At 43.1% G+C, this 23,434-nt stretch overlaps 1 protein-coding gene across 3 annotated transcripts in view; it reads left to right on the top strand.

The window, feature by feature from the left end:
* The window catches only part of RAPGEF5 (Rap guanine nucleotide exchange factor 5), a 161,383-nt gene that overhangs the window by 96,724 nt on the left and 41,225 nt on the right, over nucleotides 1–23,434 (top strand). For all 3 annotated transcript variants that reach the window (XM_084507491.1, XM_084507490.1, XM_084507492.1), the window contains 2 exons: nucleotides 808–911; nucleotides 1,221–1,309. In XM_084507491.1, the coding sequence (XP_084363617.1) occupies nucleotides 808–911; nucleotides 1,221–1,309 (193 nt within the window). The remainder of the gene's footprint in view (nucleotides 1–807; nucleotides 912–1,220; nucleotides 1,310–23,434) is intronic.

The raw sequence follows: 23,434 nt of genomic DNA, 5'->3' as shown, positions 1-23,434 counted from the left end.
TGTACGTCTGACCTTGCAGAAATTTAATAGATCAATTCTACATGTTGTTTACTGATAAAGAAAACTTCTTCAGGGCAGGGGCTGCATCTTTGGACATGCCTGCACCCACTGACAACCAGAGGTGGCAGTCAGACTAAACCGGGTCTCAGAAATAAAATAATCGAAAGGGGGGACCGTAAAGGAGTTTCTCTCCCTTGTGCTGCCAAGATGTGTTCCTCAGAAGATTTTAGGCTACTCCCAGTCTTCGTTGCTGCTGGGTACTGTGCACTTGACACACACATGCAGCAACAGCCTCCTGCTCAGCAGGGCCAGCTGCCTTTGGGTGCTGGGGGCAGAAGGGGCGAGTCCCTCAGCCGAGCCTCAGCGGGCCCTGCTGCCGGGCGGCTGGTCCCCGAGTTAAAAAGTTGCCTTATAAGAAGGAGGGAGGGTTGCCCACGAAGCGTTTGGAGAGGGGCTTTTGTTGCGTGCCTGCCCCACCGCTTTTATTGCCTTTGTTTCAGGGCGGGAGGGAAGCTGTGCAGAACGCACACTCATCCGGCACCGGAGCGCCGGGCAGCTCTCGGGCTCTTTTTCCCCGCTGCATTTGGCCGCTGGAAGATTCAATTTACCCCACCCCGGGGACACAGAAACCCCACATCCCCCTAGGAACCAGCGCAGGGCGCTGCCCCAAAGAGACCCCCCCCCCCCGTTAACCCCATCCTGCCATTGGGGCCGAGCCCCTCGGGCAGGCACTGACCGCGACCTTTCCCCTTGTATTTTTTTTTTTTTTTCCCTCTCCCCTCCTTTTCTCTCTCTGTGTCACGGCAGGCGGAGGATGGAGGCGGCGGCGAGCGGGCTCGGGAGGAGGCCGGCGCGGCGCTGGTGCTGCGGAAGGTGTGGTCACGCAGCCCGGCCCCCGAGCGGCGCGGGAGGTAAGGACGGGGCTGAGCCGGGCTCTGGGAGCGCTGTGCCGGGCCGGGCCGGGCCGGGCCGGGCTGAGCCGGGCTCCGCTCCGCTCCCAGGCGGCGGCGGCCCCCGGCCCGGGGCGCTGCGGGGCCGTGCGGGGCCATGGGCAGCGGCAGGGCGCGGGTGCCCGAGGCGCTGGCGGGGGAGCGGCCGCTGCCCACCTTCGACGTGCCCTACTTCAAGTACATCGACGAGGAGGACGAGGAGGACGAGTGGAGCAGCCGCTCGCAGTCCTCCACCGAGGATGACTCCGGGGACTCTCTGCTTTCCGACAGGTACGTGGTGGTGGCGGGGACGCCGGAGAAGATTTTGGAGCATCTCCTGAGCGATCTGCACCTGGAAGCGGCGCAGGACAAAGACACCGGTAAGGAGCGAGCCCCGACGGGACCCCCGGCCCTGGGGAGCTCTCCCGGGATGGGAACGGGGGGGAACGGACGGGGGGAGGCCCCGGGTACCCCCGGCTGGAAGCCGGCTGCAGCTTTTTGGGTACCCGCCGTGCAAACCGGAGGAGCAAAGAGAGGGCAACGAGAGCCTGCGGTCACCGGGAGGCGCAGCTCAGCAGCAGGCGGCTTGTGCATAGCTCGCTGGACGCGGCTATAACCGCACAAGATGTTCCCCGAGCCCTAAAGCATCCCCCGGACCACTGGGTGAGCGCTGCAGCCTCGCCGTGCTCCCCCCGAGTGCTTCGGCATGTTTTCCGTTTCATAAAGGCGGCTTCTAAATTTTCTCATAAGCCAGGATAACAGCGTGTGCAGCCTGATGCTCTACTCGGGTGTCTTCAGCCGGAGCCTGTAATTTGTTCCAGCCTGGAGCAATTATTATATTGATCGGGCTACTTGACATGCAGTTTAATTTTCAGCTGGATCTCTTGGCTATAAGCACAGCTTGCTGTCACCAGAGCTGCTGTGGCAGTTTGTCAGGAGTGCCTGCAACATGCAATTCCTAGCTAGTTTGAATGGAAGTAGCCGGGCTAGTGACAATTGCAGAGATCCCATCCCAAAATCACCAGGCTGCTGAGAGTTGCAGAGATCCCAAATTCTGAAGAGCCAAGGAAGAGCTGGCTGGAAAAAGAGCCTGGCATTTGGCTGTTCCCAACAGGGTTAAAACGCATACTCCTGATGCCTGTATATCTCTCCCTCTACAAATGAGATTACTGAGAATAAACACACTTTAATCCTTTTAAGTGACTGAAAATATAAATAACGTCTGTGATTCCCAGAGGAACGTCAGGACTGGGTCCTCAGAACAAGCCATTAGTTTAATGTGGGACAATAGGCATATTCCTGGCGAAGATGAATGGATGCCCTGAAGAAATATACGGAGTGTCTGGTGGCGATATTATTATGATATTCCTAGTGCTGCTTTTGTCTGCCTAGACATTAATATTTAGTGCAGAGAGAGGCTCTGATTGTTTCTCTTGCAGAGATGCGGTCAGTCCAGCTCTGTGATTTACTTGAGCCAGCTCTTGGCAGCGCAGTGAGGGTCCTTCGTTGACCCTTAAGGTCAAATGTTAGGTGCAGAATAAGTTCCCCCATGAATGTTTATCACCTGCACATTGATGGACATCAGCGACCCGCCCTCACGGACTGCTCCAGCTTCTTTTGTAAGCTCATAATCTTGCTGGAAAACAATGAGATTTTCACTAGTGTTATGCATTATATTTCAGGGGTTTTAAATACAAAGTGCTCCTTATGAAAAGCATTAGGTACTGAACATATCCTCACATTTCCTACCTTTTCTTTTTTCCCCCTCTTTGCATCACCGGGAGGCAGTTCATAAACCTGTTCTTATTGTTAGGGAGAGGGGCTGGTAAAGTGCCCTCCAAACAAATGCTAAAGCCACTACTAGACTGGTTGTTAGCAGATGGCAGTGTATTTAGAGGCTGATTGGCTTCTCCTCACCTCTTCTTGCCTTATCACTTCTCCTTTGAGAAAGAAGCAATTAGCTCTGTTCTGTGTCCAGGATTAGCTGGATCCCAGGGATGCAACAAAGTAGTTGTGGTTTCTTTTTTTTCCTTTTTTTTTTTTTTTTTTTCCATCACAACGAAGTGTGGTAAACCTTGCTCGATGGCTCTCCACTTCCTTGTGTAGTTAATCTTTTTTTTTTTTTTAATTTATTTATTATTTTTTATTTATTTATTTTTTATTGGTCTGACTTTATTAATCTGGTAATATAGAATTTAAAAATAAAACCCTTCAGGAGTTGTTTCCCAGTGTTTGTGAGGTGGGTGCCTCCATGACAGTTTTGATCAGTCTGTTTTGCAGACTGGGTAGCAGCTGATGTAAGGAGGTATGGGATATTGGCTGTATAGTGAGCACATCTTTGCATGTGCACCTGAAGGCATCCTTCTGTGGTTTATCTGCTTGGATTTGCTGTCCTTTGCAGGTAGTTCTTGTAGTTGCAGGTTGGCCTATCTCCAAGGATGGTTGAGTTTCAGGGTCCTGCAAGTCTGTGTCTTCCCAGGCATGGCTTTGTGGAACATAAAAGGATGATGTTGCTGTACCCAGCTGCTGCTCCTGCTGTTGGTTTGCCAGTTGCAGGATGACTTCTTTGGCCTCCTGTTTTCCCTGCAGCCCCCAGCCGGGTTTGCTTATTTGTGCTGCATGGAATATGGGAAAGAGCAGTTGTCACATATGCTTGTGCATATGGGGCTGTTGTTCTGTTTGACCCTTTGCACTGATTCTCAGGGAGGAGTGCTCTGCATGTTTTCGTTCCCAGCTTTTGTATAGCAAATCGTAAGAGCAGCCCCTCAGTGGTCATAACAGCAAATATCCGCTGTCCCCTGGGGCTAGCATGGTCATGGAGCACCGCTTTTTGTATACACTGACATGGCTGAATGATGCTCCACGTATTGCTTCCAGCCACCCTCCATTTCCTAGGCCAAGTCAGCAGGTAGCTGTTTGTTTTTTTTGCTGGGAGATTTGGGGATGGTCTGGAGTATATTTAACTGTGGGCCAGCCCAGGCCTCAAGGCTCCTTTCAGCTGCCACTAAACCTGTAGTAAGATACCTTAAGCATTCTTCTTTCACAAGAGCTGCCAAAATATAGAGTTGGGGATACCTTCTCTCACCCAGCCTGAAGAGATTGAACACTGTTACAGCAACTGAGGATGCTAAATGGGACATTGCAGTGTGCACACCCAGACTAGCCTGTAGCTCGGATGACTTCTGCTGGCAAGGATGTCTTGAAAGCCTGAGGTTTGCAAGACTCTTCAAGGTTTTGTACCTAATAACTGGTTAATGACAGGGTTTTTTGGTGATGTCTATATTAGGCTATATTATATGTGAGTTTCTCTGGCATCATCTTAAACTACAAGTCCCAGTTTAAGATGATGCCACAACAAATCTACAGTCTTCCATCTCAAAGGGAGAAAGTTTTCATCTCATTGAGTTGCTATAAACTGTCATGTACCCCCAAAGAAAGCTGTTCTTTTTGTTTCCTACTGTGAGATGGCTGAAAATTTTTCTGTTTCTGTAACTAACAACTTTTTGAATCATTTCTGATTGTTGGAGTCACTGGGGGTGTCTGCTGAGTGCATAGTTTAGAGGGCAGTTGGAAGTTTTTAGAGTTGAACAGTAAGGCCCTTCATATATGTCAATATCCAAGCAGAAAATGCTAGGCATACCTCCTGGCTAATCCTCATCAAGGATGAGGATTTGAACGAGTAATCTCTGAGAGGCCAAATCTTAGCGTCTCAGGATCTCTAATCCCTTCCTGATAACTAAAACTCTTCTTTCAAAATTGTTGTCTTTTCCTGCAAAAGCTTTTCTTTCCTGGACATGAGCAGCATTTCCTTTCCTGAATATTATCTCATCTAGTCTTCGAGTATCCTCTGTCTGGTTGCTATTCAAACATACCATCTTGCCTTGGAGTGATTGTGTTCAAGGTTTGATGGCCTCTGGAATGACCCATATTGGTACTTCCTCATGCCTGCCTGCATCCCACAGGCCATTTCCTTCGGTCCACTAGACCATTTCTCTCAAGCAGCTTAAGCTGAACACTGCTGAAACAGAAGATCATCTCCCCTCATCATGTCAAATGACACTACCTTCCTTTTAGCTCCCTATCATGGGATTCATTATTGGGGAGTGAGTAGGGAGACGAGACTGATTAGTGAAGGTCTTTGAGGGCAAGAAGCAGCAGGAGATCTGTAGAAAGGAAGTAAAGAGGAATGATATGACTGGAACAACATGTGATGGTGTCCATCTTAACTGATGGATCTTTTTAATGGACTCAGTGAAAAGGATTGTGGTGAAAGGAGAGGCATGATACTGTTGTCAGATGGGTTATTGCAGAAATTAGGATAGCAGGTGATGAAAACCTGAAGAAGAGTTAATGGGACAGAAAAAGAGGGTGAATCCTCATGACCTAGCTAAAATAGGTGTGGAAAGGTGTAATCTGAATGTCTTCAGAATAGGGAGGAAAGGAGTAATGACCTTTGTACCATGCTGTGCCATTTTATTTGGAGCTGTAGATGGTCCTGGGATTAGTGGGAACTCTCCCCTCACACAGAAGCAGTTGGAGATTTCAGATCATAACCTAGCATGCAGGAAATGTTCTCAGACCATGCCTATTTGTACTGGAAGTGCTACCTAAATAAAGGTTACCTTTGTTTAATCCATTGCTTCTACACTTGGACATGTAGTGCTTTGATGTTGCGTAAGGCACTTTCTGAGGAACTATATGTGACTTTTTAGGAGAATGGTACTGTCTTATACAAGCAGTCGTAGTCAGAGAACTGCTAAATGGTGCTGCCAAAAAGGGTTACAGCGCTGCCTCTCTCAGGTATTGTCTTTTATTTAATAATCCTAGAAAAAAAATATCTGATTGCTTTTTGTTTCTTTGTTGTAAAGAATGTTCTTGCTCACTATGCCTTGTTCCTGATGAGTAAAAGGTGTCATAAAGCGTACTCCTGTGACTGCCACAAAATCAACAGAAGTATATCTGATGCATGGGGGACTAATGTCAGGGAGAGTAAATATTTGCCTAACAGTTTGTGATCCTATTTTCCAGCTTTTAGTATGGAGAAAATAGAATTCTGCTGGCCCTATCTCTCGCTAGTCATTTGTACTGAAATGCTGTCTGTCGTCATTCTGACCATCTTTGTAAACTTTTCCCCAAAGTCTTGGGAAAAGTGGGTGAACTGAAGTGACTAAATGCATATTACTGTCATGCCTGTATTGAGGAACAGGAGTTTAGCAGAGTTAATGTGCACGGAGCAACGTCAGTGTGACAAGAGCAGAAAGCTGAAGCAATCGTTTATCTCGGTGTTCAGTGCGAGGAAACTCAGGGAGGTTCCTGGGCAGGACCATTTCTTCATGCACAATGAGTCTAAGCTGTCTCAAATTGAAGTGTCAGTAGAAGTAGGTTTAGAATAAATCAATAAAATGAATAGTTACAAATCACTGGGATCAGATGTTACTCCCCAAAGACTTCTAAAGGAACTCAGATATGAAATTGCTGAACTCCTAACAGTGCCGTGTAATCTATCATATAAATCAGCTTCAGTGGCAGAGGAAGGTGGGAAATGTGATGCCAATTAAAAGAAATAGTTCTATTTGGGGAGCATCTAAGCAATAAGGTTGTCATTTTACCAATCCATTATTCCAGCATAAACTGATGCTACAGCTACATCTGAAAGCAGCAGCTCAGCCCTCCGCAACCACTCATTGCTGCTGCCGCACCAATCCCTCTGCTGTGCTGGTCCAGCCTGCTGTGGATCCTGGCTGACACCAACCCAGGAAATACTAAATTACTGGTTTTAAGACTGATCATTTTCCTGATCCACTGAATCTTTCAGAGGCACAAGCTTTGTCCCTGCCACAAGGGAGAGGGCTGCACAGAGTGGGAAAGAGGTGAGGGCAGCAGGAGGGAAGGACCTGTCCCTCTAGCAGCTGTACTTACCAGAGTTGAAATTACCTGCTGAACATGGCTCAGATTATGGCTTTCCACTGGGAAACTGGGTAGCATTCCCATAAAAGCAGAAGGAAGAAATGCATGCAGGATTATGGCGCTGAGGGAAAGGAAAGGTAAATTGCCAGTGATCAAAATGGAGAGAAGTTGCTGGTGGAGACTGGGGTGCTGCTGAGTGGGATGAAAGCTGAGCTAACTGAACGTACTGATAATGTTAACTTGTTAACTGGTTGAGGATCTCATGATAAATGAAGCCATGGCTTCATTTTTGGTGGCCATGCAAGGTTATGTTCTTGTATGCCCTGTTATCCCTGCCTCTGACCACCTGTTTGAGCAGTCACATCGTACTGTCATATTGACAAGCTTTACTGGGCTGTCTCTGAAAGGTAGGTTAGATCAGGAAGCAGATCCAACTCAAAAATAGCCTCATGAAAGTAATAAGAATTGGGCAATGTGACACTGGGAATACGAGTTGGGAATGGGCCCACTCAAACCAGCCCTGTGGCTGAAGAAAGATAAAAGGAGTAAAAGTCTGCACAACTGGGTTATGAAATTGCAGATGAGATTCAAGTTTGATAAATGCAAGGTAATGAATTCTCTAACATGGAGAAAAGGAAATCCTTATCATCCGTATTCAGCAGAGGTGCTGAAATAGCAAGTACCATGCAGAAAATAGGTCTTTGGAGACAGTGTAGATAGTTCTTGGAAAATTCTGTTCAGCATTGATGAAAAAGGAAAATGATATTTGGGGCAATTAGGAAAGAAGACCAGCAAGAACCATAGTTACACTATTGTGTAACTCAATGGTATGTATCATCTGGTTCCTTCTTCTCCCATGGCTCAGAAAGGTTGTAAATGAACTAGAAAAAGCATGAAAGGGCAGCAAGGGTGAGTAGAAGTATAGATTAAATGTATCTGAGACTAAATAGTCTAGGGCTGTTCAGAATATGAAAGCAGTATCTGCAAAGGAGGGGATATGGTGTGGTCTATAAGACCATGGCTTACGTGGGGAAGGTGAATATGGAAAAATTATTCATTGCTTATAATTAGGAAGTCTTTTGTAATACAGTGAAATTTTTGGTTTTATAAGTAGTAAGGAACTTGGTGGTGGTGATTTTTTTTTGTTTGTTTTGTTTGTTCTTTAATATGATGCACAAATAAACTGTGAAACTGTTGTGAGTATTTTGTGGAAACCAAGGTCTGGAAGGGTTTGAAAACAAATAAGGCACAGTCATAGCAAAAAATCCAAAACTTCAGTGATGTGAATATAACTTCTGTTTGGGAAGTCTACACTGCCAGTTGCTGGAAGTTTGGAGGGTATAACGGAGAGAGAAAGACAAATAGGTATTAGTCATTTTTTGTATTTTTGTGTTGCTGTAATTTTCTTCCTCTGGACATCCTCTATTGGCCCCTGTCCAAGACCTGTTTCTGTTTTTTGGGGATCCTTGATCTGACTGGGTGCTTGGCATGTAGCACATTGCAGTTTGCAAGCAGTGGATCAGAATTTAAGGTTATATATACATTATAAGGCACTGGTTCCTGCGGCTGGGTTAGCTGAGCAAGGTACTAGCTCAGCTGGCAGAAGAGGGTGAGCAGTTTTTTGCTAAGCTGAGTATGCTGAATGGCCCAGTGGTGCCTGGAGCTGGGACCAGGGAGGCATGAACCCTGTGCTGGAACCAAGGCACTGGCTTCTGCTCAAATAGGGAGACGTGACATCCTCCGTTGGTCCACCTGGTCACCATCATGTAGCCTGTTCTCCTCTGATATACTTGGTTTGACCTTGGGCCAAGCAGATATATCGTCATAGGAAACTATATTTTTTCTCTTTGCTGGGGTTATTTTCTGTCACATTAGTGAGCTGAATCAGCCTGCAGAAGGAGTGTCATGTCTGGGATTCACTACAGACAGCGTGTCACACGCTGCGGTGCCTAGGCTAATAGGAAATGCCAGCAAGGGGAATGTGTCAAAGATACCGTCTCCTGGTAGGAGTTCATGCAGTTATTTCTGGGAAGTGAGGATGCAAAGCCTGAAAAAGTCTGTTGCTTTTTTTTTTTTTTTTTTTTTTTTTTCCTCCATTTGCGCTCAGGAACTAGTTTAGGTCAGTCTCTTGGAAAGGCAGATAATGATAAATGCTGCTCCTGGATTGTTACACCGTTGTATACAGTGAGGTCTAAAATCCTTAGCCCTCTGCTCACACTGGGCAATTTCCTGCTCATGATGCTGTGGGCAGACACTTCTGTCTGCTCCCTTGTTTCCATGAACCCAGCCTTCCTGCTGCACGGTTTCCTGAAGTCAACCTGGGAATGATGCCCATCCTGTTGTCTCAGCAGTCAGGGCTCTCTCCATAGAAGCTGGTGGTATTTTACAGTTCATCACCTCAAACAATGTTCATACGGTAAGCCTAATTAGCAAAGCAGACCCTTTCGAGGAGGGAAAGGAACCAAGGGTAGCCATCAAGCAAACGCATGGTTTCAGTGTGCCCAGGAGCACCTAGGCACCTCATGCACCTAAATAAACTTTTGGTATCCTGTGCAAGAATAGTTTTGGTGGGAGATGGTAGGGCCCCAGTTGTTTCATGTATTTTGTGTTTTAGGTAAATAAGATCATAATATCTTTAGTTTCTCAGACTTTTCCCTCTACTTCTGTGGTTCATTATAGCTAGTTGTCACCTTTTGCTATGTGAGAAAGTGATAAGGAAACACCATAAAAGCCTAGTGTAAAATAATTTATTATGAAGATGTATATTTTAAGTACTGTAAGGGGGCTTGCTGATCTTTGTGATATAAGTAGAAAGGAATTGACAAGCACATGTCTAGCAGGAGAACTTTTTAGGGGTGAATAATTTTCTTCCAACAGTGAAAGATGCTCTTTTTGTTTTTAAGTTGTAAAAGGCAGAATATGTTAATTCGTTGTACTGCAGAGTGGACTTGGATGATGTAAACATTTTGATGAGTTACCTGTGAGACAGGTTGCTTTGACACTGGGAATTTGGTAAGATTTCTAGAAAACCAAGTATGGCCCTAAAGAGTTTTAATCAGATACTTGTAAGATCATTCTTGCCCTAATGTCATTGGAAGTCTAGGAAATAGAAATGAATTACCAAACCAATGGAGTAAATGTTTCAAATATGTGGATGGTCATATGTATCTTCAAATTAATATATACATTACGTAGCTGAGATTGTAGAGAGACATTTGTATATTTGAGAAATATTCTTTTGGAAATTTTTTTCAAAATGGTACTTTTGATCATTGTTGATTGCCTTGTGTTGTCAAGCCAAAAAGTGAGTATGAAAGGGATAGAAAAATCCTTGCATGGCTTTATTTTATAGAAGTGCTTGTATTTTAGCGATGAAAGAGTAGTAGAGGTTGCCCCTTAATGTACTCCTTAGCCTGAATCTTTTTCAAATAATTCAAGAGTGGCTGGTCAGAGTCAAACCTAGCAGAAGTAAGTAGTGTTCTCAGATCTGATGGTTAGGACTGAGGGCCATATGGACAAAAATGAAAACTGAATTGCTGCACAGTGTTGGTACCAAAGAGATCTCTCTTGACAAGGCAGATGTCGTCTTAGAATGCCAGCCAGTTGGGTTGATTCCCTGTTTGGCTTAAATGCTATACAGAAGGTCTGCTCAGTTTGACAGCTGCAAATTTGGAGGCAAAACATGCCAGATTTCTTCTGTTGCAACCCATGTCATGCCCTGCAGATGCAGACCAGAGTTCAGCCCCTTTAAGTACACAGCACAGTGCAACATCGTCTGCTGTAGCCATCCTCCATTATCTGTCAACTGGAGGGGAATGTGAGCCTTGTCCCCTGGGAGGCTGGGCAGAAGGAACAGAGGAGACAGGACCATGTCCTAGGGATCCATAAGGATGTCTAAGCGAAGAAGGTCAACGCTGACGTGGACTTGATGCAAAGATGCGGCCAAATGGTCAGATGAGTCTAAACTGTGCTCTTACTTGTTTCCTGCCTACTTGGGCTCAGTTCCCCTGCAGCAACAGATTTAAACCACTAACAAGAAATATATGAAGGGAGAGACAATCCCTACAGTGAAACTGACCTGATTTTCTAAGTCCTCTCAGCACCCACATACAGCCCTGTCTTCAGGTTTTCCTAGAATGTGGCTCAAGAAGTTGACTAATTCTAAAACATACAGTTATCTCGAAGCTATGGTTTCCACTAGAGAAGAAGTGAGACGTGATTAATAAGGGAATGTCTCTTATTGCAGCCACTGATTTGTTGGGGGTGGTGGAAGAGTGAAGTGTTTCTTTAAGTCTGAAATAAACAAAGTATTACTGACCCTTTAAGGAGCAGCAGCAGATTGTGTGTGGGTTGGCAGGTTGTTTAACAGTGAGAGTAGGAACTGGAAAGGCAAAATCAAAATATCAGCATTGCTGCTTCTTGTGTTGTATCTGCACATCCTGTTCCTTCAACAGGAGCCACCAACCATGCAGTCCTTTGGGAACCCCAGCCACGGAGCCCTTCACCACAAGTCCCGCATCTTCCCTCAGTATTTACTCACCCTCCTCTGTGGTTGTCCTCCTTTCCTCCCTTTTCATTCTCAAACCCTGATCTTCAGCCTCTCACTGCTGCAGTCTGTTGAAAGCTGGCTGATATTTTCAGTGCTCTCTTTGTGTGTTCCTCTCCCACATCACAGCAATTCACCGCCTGCCGACATAAGTAGGGTGTTTGTACATTAATGACTCCTGTCGTGCTATTAGCACTTTGTGTGATGGCTGCTAAGTAGAAAGCTTGTCTGCAGAACAGAGCAAAGCCATCGTTCCTGAGATCTGCCTCTGTGTAAAATTGTAAATCTTGGATATGGTTCTCTGAAAGATTTTTTGGGGAAGATGACTGCAAAGGTGGGGGAGTTTTCTTGTAGGAATACTGAAAACATAAAATCTTGAACTGCTCACTGCATTTTTGCGTTCAAGAATACAGTTCATGCACTGTCTTCAGGCTTTGAATTCCAGTGTTTCCAGTGCTCAATGTCACTACAGCACAATGATTTTTTTGTGAGATTAACATTTTCTGAGGAATATAAAGAGCGTGTTCATTCCCCGCCCACAGGGTGGAAGGATGGATTCACTGGCAGACTGAAGACCTGTGCTTTGAGGCTGTGTGTGAAAAAGCTGAAAGAAATCTGTTCTTCAAAGCTGCTTTTTTCCCCTTGTGAACTAAATTTACTCTCATGCTGTTAATTCCTCCTTCCCCCGCAATCCTCCTTAACATGCCCTCAGTTCAAACAGTTTCACGGTATTATGGAAGTAGTAGCCTTGGTCTTTTCGTGAGCAGGACCAGGGCTGTTTTGGATGATAGCCAAGCTACAATTATTGTTACTTCACTAAGCTACCTATCATATGCCCTTTTATTACCATTCGGTGATACTTTGCTGTACAGTATGCTGATGCGGTTGTTCTCTTTCCAACCGTTCACTTTAGCATTTTCTATAAATCCCTGTGCTCAGAGGACACCCAGGTATATTAAGAACAAAAAGCCATGGCCAAGGACCTATTTATGAGCCATTAATTGGAACAGATTTCTGGTTATTTCCATATGCGTAGTGCCTGATGAAGCTTTCTGCAGGCTCTTAAGACCTCCCTTAAAAAGTGCTCCCCTTAGCTGGATTACAGCAGCAAATGCCTGTGCTTGTTCTACAGTTGAATAAACACTATTGCATGAGAACTCTTGTCTGTGGGATAGGCATGCTGGTGCCAGACAAGTTTTCACCCCACGTAACGCAGTTCCATAGCGGTGACTGCGATGTCCTGATTCAGACTGCTGCTGCTTCTCTGTTTCATCCTCCACAAAGTTCTGTCCTCGCTCTTCCTATTTCCTTTGCAACATGCTCTGGATTATGAAGTGTGATGGAGCTCGGCCATGCCTTGCAGTAGCTCTGACTGGTGCTCTCTCTACCATGACTGAGTTAAAAAAAAGGGGAAAGAGCATCTGTGACAAAACTTACTTGCAGCCATATTGGCTTCATGCTGGATGTGGTTGGCTGGTATTCTGATCTGGTTTATGTTATCTTGCTGTTGTTTTTTATTTTAACGGGCAATCCAGAAGATCAGCTATTGGATGTAGGAATAGATGGTTGTAATCAGAATAGTTTAGTGAAAGCTGAGGTGCCTGTCTAACCAGGAAATAATGGAACAGAGAGCACTTTGCATAAATTCAGAAACTTTACGAGCTTACAAGTTTGTGTTGATGCACAATGCAGGCTTTAAATTGCTACAGCTTTTGCAAAAGGAAAGGCTTGATCCGGTTTTGTATCTGCTGGGATATATGGCACCTTTTAAGGGAGTTTGTGTGGCTGGCATTGAAGACAGTTCTGCATGTTTTTTTTTTTTAAGACAATTTTGATCCTTTCACAGGTTGAAATAGGAGTAGAATTACACCACTTTGGCAGCCAAAGGTTTCTCATGATGTGTCAGTTGCACTCATGGACTATAGCTGCTTCTGGCAGAAAGCTTTTCAGAATAGCATCAGTTACTGCAATAAAGTAAATTGGTATTCCCATCTCTCAGACAAGGTGAAAAATACCTATGTGAGTTGTAGCTGTGGCAGTAGCTCACATAGCGTCTCCTGAGTCAGACTGAGATTGTGAGATGACCTTGTCTCAGTTAAAAATGCTTGTGAGATCTTTCCGACACCAAATCAGTACTCTTTCTCTGAAGTAAAAATGTGATGGCTTGTTTTCAAGGGCACTGAAGGGAAAGAAATTGGGGGGTGGGGGGATAGGAAAAAATAGATCAATGCAAATAAAATGGCAGCATTGATGGATCTAATTTTGATGGAAGCTATAATATAGAACTTATACATTCTTGTGACAACAGTTGGGATGAATTGTGATTTTATTCCTTTGTTTGAGTTTGAGTTTTGATGGAGATATAAATTACCAAATTAGGAATGTAATCATGAAGAAATCATGCTGTCTAACCCAGGGTTGCTGGAGATTATACCTCACCTTCTACTGATTTTCAATTTATTTCCTTTTTTTTTTTGCACCCTGTGTCCCCGCATGCTGCTATCCCTCCTCCTCCTGCCCACCATGCCCTACCAATTCAACAACCTGCTTTTCTTTAACCTCCCCCCACCCTCATTTCTTAGGATTTGGGGTTTACAGCATATCTCTAGGAACCGCTGCAGCTACAAACAGAAATCCAGATACTGGTTTTGTTCTTTCTCAGTCATGACTTCAGAGCCCCAACATCAATACAATAATGAAGCCTTTGTTGGGTTTCATTCCCCACCCCAAAGCGAGCCTTGTCTGTGCGATTTTGTTTGTTGTTACTGTTAGTACAGCATACGGGATGCACGGCCACAAGCTGGAAGCAGCAAACAAACAACAGCAGAAAACAGCCACAAACAAATAGCATTTGTAGGATCCTCTTGTCACGGGTTTTTCTTTCAAGTCCTCAAAGCAGCAGTGAGCGTATTGTGATGTTTTGCGTGCCCCAAAGCACGGAAACCACAAATAATGGGCAAATGAAAATATTTAGCCTCTCTAGGTGACTGCATTGTATCCCTGTACTGTGCTTCCTCCATCTCATTTCCATCCCACTACGTGCTGCGCTGCAGGCCCCTTGTTGTCCTCTCTGCCCTCTGCGTCCCGTACACCCCTGCCCTTTGGCCACCTGAAGCTTGGCATGGGCAGAAGCCCCCAAGCACATATGTGGAGTTTTTGGGGTCTGGGTTGTCAGTCCTGGGAGCGTTAAGGAGGAAAGGACACTTTGCCTGCAGCCTGCTTGTGTTGCAGCAACTTGTGCTCCAGGCTCTCCCTGGCTCTGTGGGGACCAGCTTGCCTGCCCAGGCCTGCTGGATGGGAGGGCCTGCACCAGCAGAAGCACGGCCTATCCCCATGTGTTCCCAACCCCTTCAGTACTCCCAAATATTTCTCTTCTCTTGCAAAGCAGCAAAAAACATTTTCCTGAGTTCAATGTGCTGTTGCTGGCTTAAGGGAATTTTTCCTACTCTCTTCAGTCTAATGGCCCCTCTCCCTAGGCAAAAGTTTCAGCACATCTCATGGGTTGCTTATGGAGCTTCTGTAAATATTTTGAACGGTGTTTTTTTCTTCTTTTTATTTTTTCTTTGATGTCTGCATGCAGATTCTGTTAGTGTTAATGAGTCAGATCTTCATATTCAGTTGAGGGTTTTGACATGCGGATGGGCCGTAGGGCATTTGATTTAACATCTCAGTTTAAAGGACTGGAAATCTGTTCAGGGAATCCAGGTTAGTAGATGCAGTTTGGGAAGTTAGAGCTATGTACTTGATTACAAAGAGTGATAAATATTCAATAGCAGTTTTATAAAAGCATCCGAAAGACATGAAAACACCATCAGCTTTGGAGGAAACTGCTGTACTGGGTTTTCTTGACAAATGGAGAGAATTCAGTGCCTCCTAGAAAGTATTGTCGTATAGAATTTAACAGCAAAAGGCCAGAACAGTTGCCCAAAGCCCCATTATTTCTGGGATTAGCAGAAGTGCCTGCTCCTTTTCTGAAGTCCTCTAGAAGAAGGGGAGTCCTAGGCATCAACCAGGGCAGAGAGGCTAGGGAGGTCCATCATTAGACCACATACAAGCTCAGTTGAGGTCAATGTTTGTGAGGATTTGGCTTGTGGACTCCTGGGATCTCTGAAAGGAGTTAGTGTAAAATAAGCCCATTGCCTGTGTGCTGTAGGGGTATTGTCGCTTACAATAGGAAATGCTTACAATCACTGAAATGAAACCAAACATGGTAACTTAGAACAACCACCAACGTCACAGGCAGTGAAGAGCATTGGTTATAAAACCCCACTTTGTGTAACCAACTGCAGGGAAAGGCAGTCTACGTATTCAAACCCCAAACTGAACAGAAAAAAGGCAGCTTCTGTATTTATCTTAAAATAATTCAGTGATGTTAATGGTTTTTGGATGTTCTTATTTCAAATGGGAAGTAAATGCACCGCTTACCCTGCTAATCTGTGAATCCAGACATTCACAGCTTTCGGTTTGACTACTCATGATTTATTTACTTTTTAAAATTCAGACATAGTTATGTGCGTGATGATTTATTCCTCCATGTAATTGGATACAGTGATTAAATGAGCTTGCATATTGTACTTCATTGTCCTTCTGGGATGTGGACTGCTATGTCTTTGAAGCAGCAGCTCCTAATAGAATTGATTCCAACTCCTGTATATTTACTGTAACTGCTGATGTGTTTCTGAAAAATGATTTTGAAATCTGCTTTTAAATGTATGCTTTTCTATAGGAGGTATTTAGCTAGCTGAAGAGATGTATGTAATCCTCAGTCTTCCTTTAAGATGCCTTGCTACCTTCTCCTGCAGGGACTTTCAACAAAAGTAAACACATGCTTACTGCTGTATGAGCTGAAAGAAGCTGTCGGCTACCAGGCTGTGCCTGTGGACAAGTTCTTGCAGTCTGTTTGAGGAGACAGACATCATGTAATTGGTGATTTTCTGCAGAATAACTAGGAATAGTATGGAAAGGATATTGCTTCTCAGTGGGGGAGAAAAAAAAAAGGATTTTTGTAATTGGCCTTAATAACCAACTAAATAAGTAAAGCAGTTTAATGAGAAAAAAAATACAAAAACAACAACACAGCTATTCGCAGAAACAAATGCGGGAATATATTGAGTAGCCATTTTACATATACATGGGCATTCAGCAGCCACACTGTCTGGCTGGTGCTATGCAAGCAGGAGAGTGCTCTGCCCTGGGAATTTCTAGGCTGCACTAAGGCAAGATACAGCAGCCTAGTGCAGCAGAGATGAGAAGAGCAGCAATAGACAACCTTGTTAGAGAAACTGAGATGGACACAGTTTGCAGAATTTTAAATAAGGAGAATATCTCAGTGATACTAGTAGTCCCAGTGCTGGAGATGGTATCTTTTAATCAAAGAAACAGTCCTACCAGGAGCAGCTTGAGGCAGTATGACTTCATCTCTTCTGACTGAGTTTTTTCATGTCTGAAGACATAGCTGTTCTTGCATGCAGCCTTTACTTGAATGAGAGAATAATTTGACTCTCTTCTACAGATGAACTTGATTTCATTATTTGTAGCAACTTATTATCTTTGAGAATTTGCTGCCCCTGTCCCAAATTTAGTTGAAATTTGTTAACAATTGTGTGAGCTTTGGTCATCCCTTAAGGAACAATAAAGAAAATGACATTCTGAAGAAAATTATAATACATTTAATGTGTTGGAAAGGTGTTGTAGAAGTTGTGCTGTTGTTAGCCGATTTGATTTGAAAAGGGTTTGGAAATTTGAAAGTGAAAGGCACTTTGCATTGAGTTCACTTTCTGAATTTGATAAATTTGGTGGCTTTGGCTCACTGGCAGGAGGCCAAATGTTCAGGTGTTCTCTGCATGTTACCCAGGGTTGATGAGCAGGGCAGGAGTAAGGACCCTGGGTTCGTCATCTCAGCTTTGGCAAGTACCTCCTGCCACAGCTGGTGCTGCTGCCGAGCCCTTGCATGCCTCCCCTTCTGGAACACTTTAAAAATACTGGAAAAATAAGGCTCATATGTTTTGTGAAAACCGTCCTGGCACTTCTGGACAAAAAGAGCTATCGAAATGAGAGATGGTAACAAGTGCTAGTCACTGCCAGTTGTTGTGTAGTGGTGAAACATGGTCAATGAGCCTATGAGCAAAGAGGCCCCGATTAATGCAATGTTATATCTATTATTGAAGTTCATTATTTTTTTTTTAATCCTAAACACTGCATTAGATTCGAGTATGCTTGTGCAGGAAGGTACAATTTGCATCTCAGCCAAGGAAATTCCTTTGTGCCCCATGGAAATCCACAGAACAGCTGGCAGGGTGGATGAAGGGGGAAACAGAACAATTTCTACAGGATAGAGAATGTATCTGTTGTGTTAGATGCTTTACAGGTTGTGCATGAGAGATAGTGTCACAAAAGACTTGAAAAAGAAGGATACAAAAGAAAAAACTGTCTTTAAGGAGTGCAAAGTTATGTTTATCTAAGAGTTGTTTTCTGATTGTATTTTTTATAACTAAGTTGTTAAGTAGCACTAAAAAATCTGAAATAATGGCAAAAGTGAGTATTCACCTTTAGAAAATCACCCCACTGGATTTTCATCAAGTATTTGCTTAATATCCCCACTTTCTAACTTTGAAGAATCATGTATATAAGTAGCCAAAGGTCCATGTGCAGTAACACAGTTCTGCTGCTGCAGGGAATAAAATAGCTGTGCAGGTATTTTAATGCTCACAAGTAGCTGTACAACAAATAATGTATATTCCTTGTGTCTCACCCACCCCTGTGTGATCTTTAAACAGTGCAAAAGGGAACCTTTTTCTTTTTCTTTCATTCTGCTGTCAGGACAAGGTTGTACTGACAAACTCTGTAGTTTGAAGTTGATAGATATTCTTACTACACATATAGACTATGTACAAGGCTTTTTTATTTCTCTGTCTTCCATTATAATTGTCAGTAATAATAAGGAGAAAAGCTGTCTTTAATTACATGTTAACCACTCAATGGAATGATTTGGGTGTCTCAGTATAGCAAGTGCAATTTCAGGTTCATAATTTAAAGACTATATGTATGTATGCAAGCCTACAATTAATGTAAAATTATGGTTTAACGCCACCATCATGACATATATTGTTTCTTTTTGGAATCCTTTCACTGTGTGGGGAGGCAAACCATGGCTGCCCTATGAGAGCTATGACACTCCTCACTGGGGTTTTATTCTGTGGAGATGTGTGCACACACCAACCATGCGGCACCTTCACTGTACCTTTTGCCTTCATAAGGCAGAAGATGTTGGGATGTGGGTCACTGTGCCCGAGGCTGCGTGGCAGGGTACCACAGTTGCCAATGTGAGACCCTAACCTCATCTGAAACCGTATACAACAAAGATGTCATTTGACCCAGTGCATTGCTGTTTGGCATGCTGGAAGAGAAATCTGTGAGTTATCTGTCTGTTAGTCCTGTACATGTTATTGCCATCTTATGCGGAGGTTTGGACCAAATCCCGTGGTTCTTGTTTGGATGCAAACACTATCGTTCCCTTTGTATGCAGTTCTGCCAACTCTGTAGAAGCCAGGATCTTTTTGCCTGTGGAGGCTTTGTCATTCTCTGTGTCCCTGAAGAGACATGGTGATGTTTATTGCACGTGTTCCTGTGCCACATGTTGTGGAGCTCATGCTGCTTAGCATATTTATGATAATTTGGGTCCCAGGGGCAAACAAGATTCCTCTTATATCTCCTTCCCCGGGCTGAAGCACAAAGAAATTTCCCCTTGCTTCTTTGTAGGGGGAAAATAATGGATCAAAGTTTCTTGCTAAACACTTTTCAAAATACACAGAGCAGATCTGTACATTTCTGTTCCCTCCAGGGACATATTGCTCTAGTTGGTATGGAAAGCAGTTAACAGCGGATGTGGTGGGGGTAAGGCTGCATGCTGAATTGTAGGCATTGCACCTGACCTGCAAAGCTTGAGAGGTGGCATTTCCACATGCCTTTTGGCTTGTTCTTTACCCATGTGATGCTCCAGTGTGGAGTTTATTCTGGTCCCTACATTGTACTTGTCATTGTAATTGACTTGACTGGATATTGTCCAAATGTAGTTGTTTTTTAGAGCCTGTCATTAGGCACTACATTTAAAAATGTAGGTGGCAGTAGTATTTGAAAATACTGCCAATTAAGATTTTTTAAATTACTCATTTATTTTTATAGATGTATTGGGGACATCAACAGAAGATTTTAGTTCTTGTTCTGGGAAATGCCATTGAAAATTAGGTCCTTCTAAAGTAGCTCAAGATGCAGACCCAAAAAAGAACACACAATCTCGTTTTGAAGATGTGACAGTATTTATGTATTTGATATGACACCAGATCTGAAGGTTGCTTTTTCCAAGCAGTTGGTTTTCCAATATAGCTCTCAGCCCCCCCTGAGGAGGTGACAGTGGCACCTGGACATTGTGTCATTGAGGACCAGGGCTGGAAAGCCTGGCACCTCTTTGGGTGCCTGGAGGTGAGGGTGAGGGCAGGGATACAAAGAAATCAATTTAAAAGAAGAAATAGAAAATTGTCTCGCACTTATCTGACTTTCACCAAGACAAGTGGGTGACTGGGCTATGTGTCTGCTGGAGGTAAAGAACAAGTGAGGACCATCCAGTGTGCTGCGCTGTTACTGCTGCATGCCTACCTCCCCTGCCCCACGAGGCAGCTGGCTGCAGGCAGATAGATGAAAGGGAACCATTAAATCTTTTATCCTCCATCCTGCTGCTCCAGGCACTCCTGGCCTGGCTGGCTTATTAGAAACAATCAATGGAAGGAGAGGATGTTGTGTTTTTTTTTTTCCTGAAGTACTTCGGGAGACTGGAGAGGTGAGCAAGGACTGGCTTCTTTCTGCAGCTAGGCTGATGGGAATACTTTGCACATATTTTAGATATCTCAGTCTGCTGTCAGTTGAAGTTTCACTGCATGGTAGGCTTGAGTGGTTTAGTTACAATAGTTTTTTTTTTTTTTTTTTTTAAGTAGCAATATCTTAGGGTTAGAGCTATAGGCAATATTTCTAATACTTTAAAATGTATAAGGTGTAGTGGATTTGTTCTGTAACTTCAAATAACCCAGACCATTATAGCTGCACATTAATCACCACGGCTCCATCCTACCTGGAGGGGGGAAAAAAGCTTCAGATTTCAGATGACTATGTGAAAAAAAAAATTAGTGCCTCATTAAAGCTAGACAAGTCTGACATTTGCTCTATGCCTGTGGTTTCAGGGCTTTTTGTCCCTCTAACAAAATATGAAACTGCTCCAGTATGTATGATAGCAGCAACTGGAATGCAACTTCGGGAGGATCTTTGACCTTACCAGACAGAATGTGTTTGATTAATTCTGCAGATGTTAAAATACTGCCAGAAATCACTGGGAGGTAACCTTAGAAATTATTCCTAGTTCCAATTTTTGTGCTCTAATAAAAATTCTGGTTGTACAGGTTAAATATCTTGCCCTTATATATTTTCTTTTTCTAACCTAACGACAGAAATAAATGCCTTGCTCTTTATTCCTTTGCACATTGATTTCTCAGAGCTTCAGTGGTTAGATGACATAACTACTATAATTGTTTTAATACATTAGCAGCAAATTATATATTGACCTTTATTTCTCAACGTGATTTTCATTTTTTGCTTCAAGCTGTGCCCATAGTGGCATAGCATTTCTGTAGTATTTGATTTTTGGATTAAGGGCTAATCCTGTGAGGTCCTGAGTGCCACTGCCATCTGCTGAAGGCAAGGGGAATTTGGGACTACTCAGCACCCTTGCTGTTATGAATGGTATCTTGCTAGATCAGACAGTAATGATAGCAGTTTGCATTTACTGTTTGTACTCAGGGACATCCTGACATTTTTAGTAAATTGCTGTGGAATTACAGATTATTGAGAAACTTCTATCTTTAAAAGGAGTTGCCCTCAAATCGTTTTTTCCATTTCTGCAGAACGAGCAATTTTCTGATTACTAGCTACAACTTGCTGGACATGCATTTGCATTGCTGAAAGGTTTCAGGGCATTGCATAGTATTATGTGAACCAGAGACTACGTGTAGCAGTTTCCACCTTGAGGTGTGATTATAATTTTTCACATTTTATGGAAAGGAGTAAGAGGGATGACAAAAAATTTGTCAAACTTAAGAGCTTTCAGCACTGAGAGGCACAAAAACTTGCAAATGCATTGCTGTGGCCCTCATCTAGTTTAATTTGAACTCAGTAAGTACATATTCAAAATAGCAAAAAATGTCTGTTCCCTGCAGAACAGTAAGCAATCAGCATTCATTTTACTCAAGCACGGGGATTTCATCTGTCTGTTTGCCCAGCTGTAACCCTATCTCATACGGCTGCTTTTCTGCAATTGTGAGAAATACAAGTTTTAACCATTTCTGAACATTATGGTATTGCTAACCCCATCTCTGAGTATTTTCTTAAATAAAATTAAAAAAAAAAATCCCACGTTTTTCTGATTGTGTCTTGAGGTCACAAGATACATTAGCATTGTTGAGTCCAACGTTTAACTCATAGACAGGAAGATATAAAACACTGAAGGATTTTTTTTTTCTAACATACTCAGTAGGGTGAGCCTCACTAAATGCTAAGGAAAAGTGGCTGGTCATGTGAGGTAGGGATGACACAGTGAATGCAAGAACAAATTTTGAAGTTGTTGGTGATTTTTAAATTTAGAATTCTGGTTAACACTGATTAGTTCATTAAAATAAGGAACTTCACAGGAGATGTCTGTATGCTTATACCATTGTGTTTGCATGTCATAGTCACAAATAAGAGATGGCGTAGATGAAGGGTTACAGCTGTTGTATTTTTTCTATATGTTATCTAAAACATATTTCCCCCAAAAAAAGTCTCCCACCCCGCCACACTCTAAAGAGCAAAGAGGTCTAATTCCTGCATGAAACTTAGAGTTTGCATTGATGTTTGAGAAATGTGTGTGTAACTCCAACTAAGAGTTCATGTTGCTGGAGTTCCTATGCACTGCCCACTAAATATATTATACTCAGGTTTTAACATGCCTCAGGATGGAGGAGATCTTCTGATCTCTTTCTGTTTGATACCTGAATGAGAGGTAAATTGAAGAGTAAGGGTATTTAGTAATTTCCTTGGCTGGGAAAGCAGAGGGTTTTGAGAGTTGTCCTTCTAACCCAAGACAAGAATTCTTCACCCTTTTGCTTAGTTCTTCACATACTCATAGTGAAATCCAAGAGTAAGGGCTGTGAACTTGACACTGTAAAAGCTCATTAAGTTTTAACTTACGAATTAACTGTGAATTCCAGAAGCTTGTTCTTTCAGGCTTTTTAGATGATTTTTTTTTTCCTCTGCATTCTCCATCTAGGTTTGGTCTCCTCAAGCAAATCCTCAGAGAAAGCTGAACACCTACTTTACATAAAGTGGAAAAAGACTTGCTTTCCAGTACTTTATCTGTATTTTCTTGTAATCCGATTTAATGTGGAATACAGGTCTAAAAAACCCTTAAATCTTTCTATAATTCTTGCACAACCATTCACAATGGATTTGTACAGTGCGAAGTGAAAGAGATTTATATTCAGAATGGGTGATAAGCTTTACAAAAAACTACATTAGTTGTTTTTCTTTACAGTTTAAGATTTCACTATTACCCTCTTAATAACTAACAGTACGTGACATAGGCAATCCGCAGATAAAGGGATACAGAGTCTATAGGCACAGAGCCTGTATGTTTGTACCCCTCTATACAGAGCAAGTTACCTTTTGTAAACAATGTAATTACTAGAAACAAAATTATGCATTGTATATTTAAAATATTGTTGGGCAGATGTTTTGCATAAATGTATTTTTTCTTAATATTTAAATAAGCATGTAATAACAAAGAAAATGGAAACAGAAACACCATAGAGTAAGAAGAACGAGAGGTAAAAAGTTGCTTTGTAGGGTCAGATATGAAAAGAGAAGGGTTCTTGTCATCAGGGCAATCTGTTTGTGAAGGAGACGTGTTTGGCTTATTTTTCACTGGTAGTTTTTTGGTTGGTAGAAATTGAGAAGCAGCAAAACAACAACTATT

Source organism: Aythya ferina (assembly GCF_964211825.1).
Source record: "Aythya ferina genome assembly, chromosome: 2".
Lineage (NCBI taxonomy): Eukaryota > Metazoa > Chordata > Aves > Anseriformes > Anatidae > Aythya > Aythya ferina.
The sequence above is the reverse complement of the archived record's forward strand: the minus strand, read 5'-3'. Positions and strand labels throughout refer to the sequence as shown.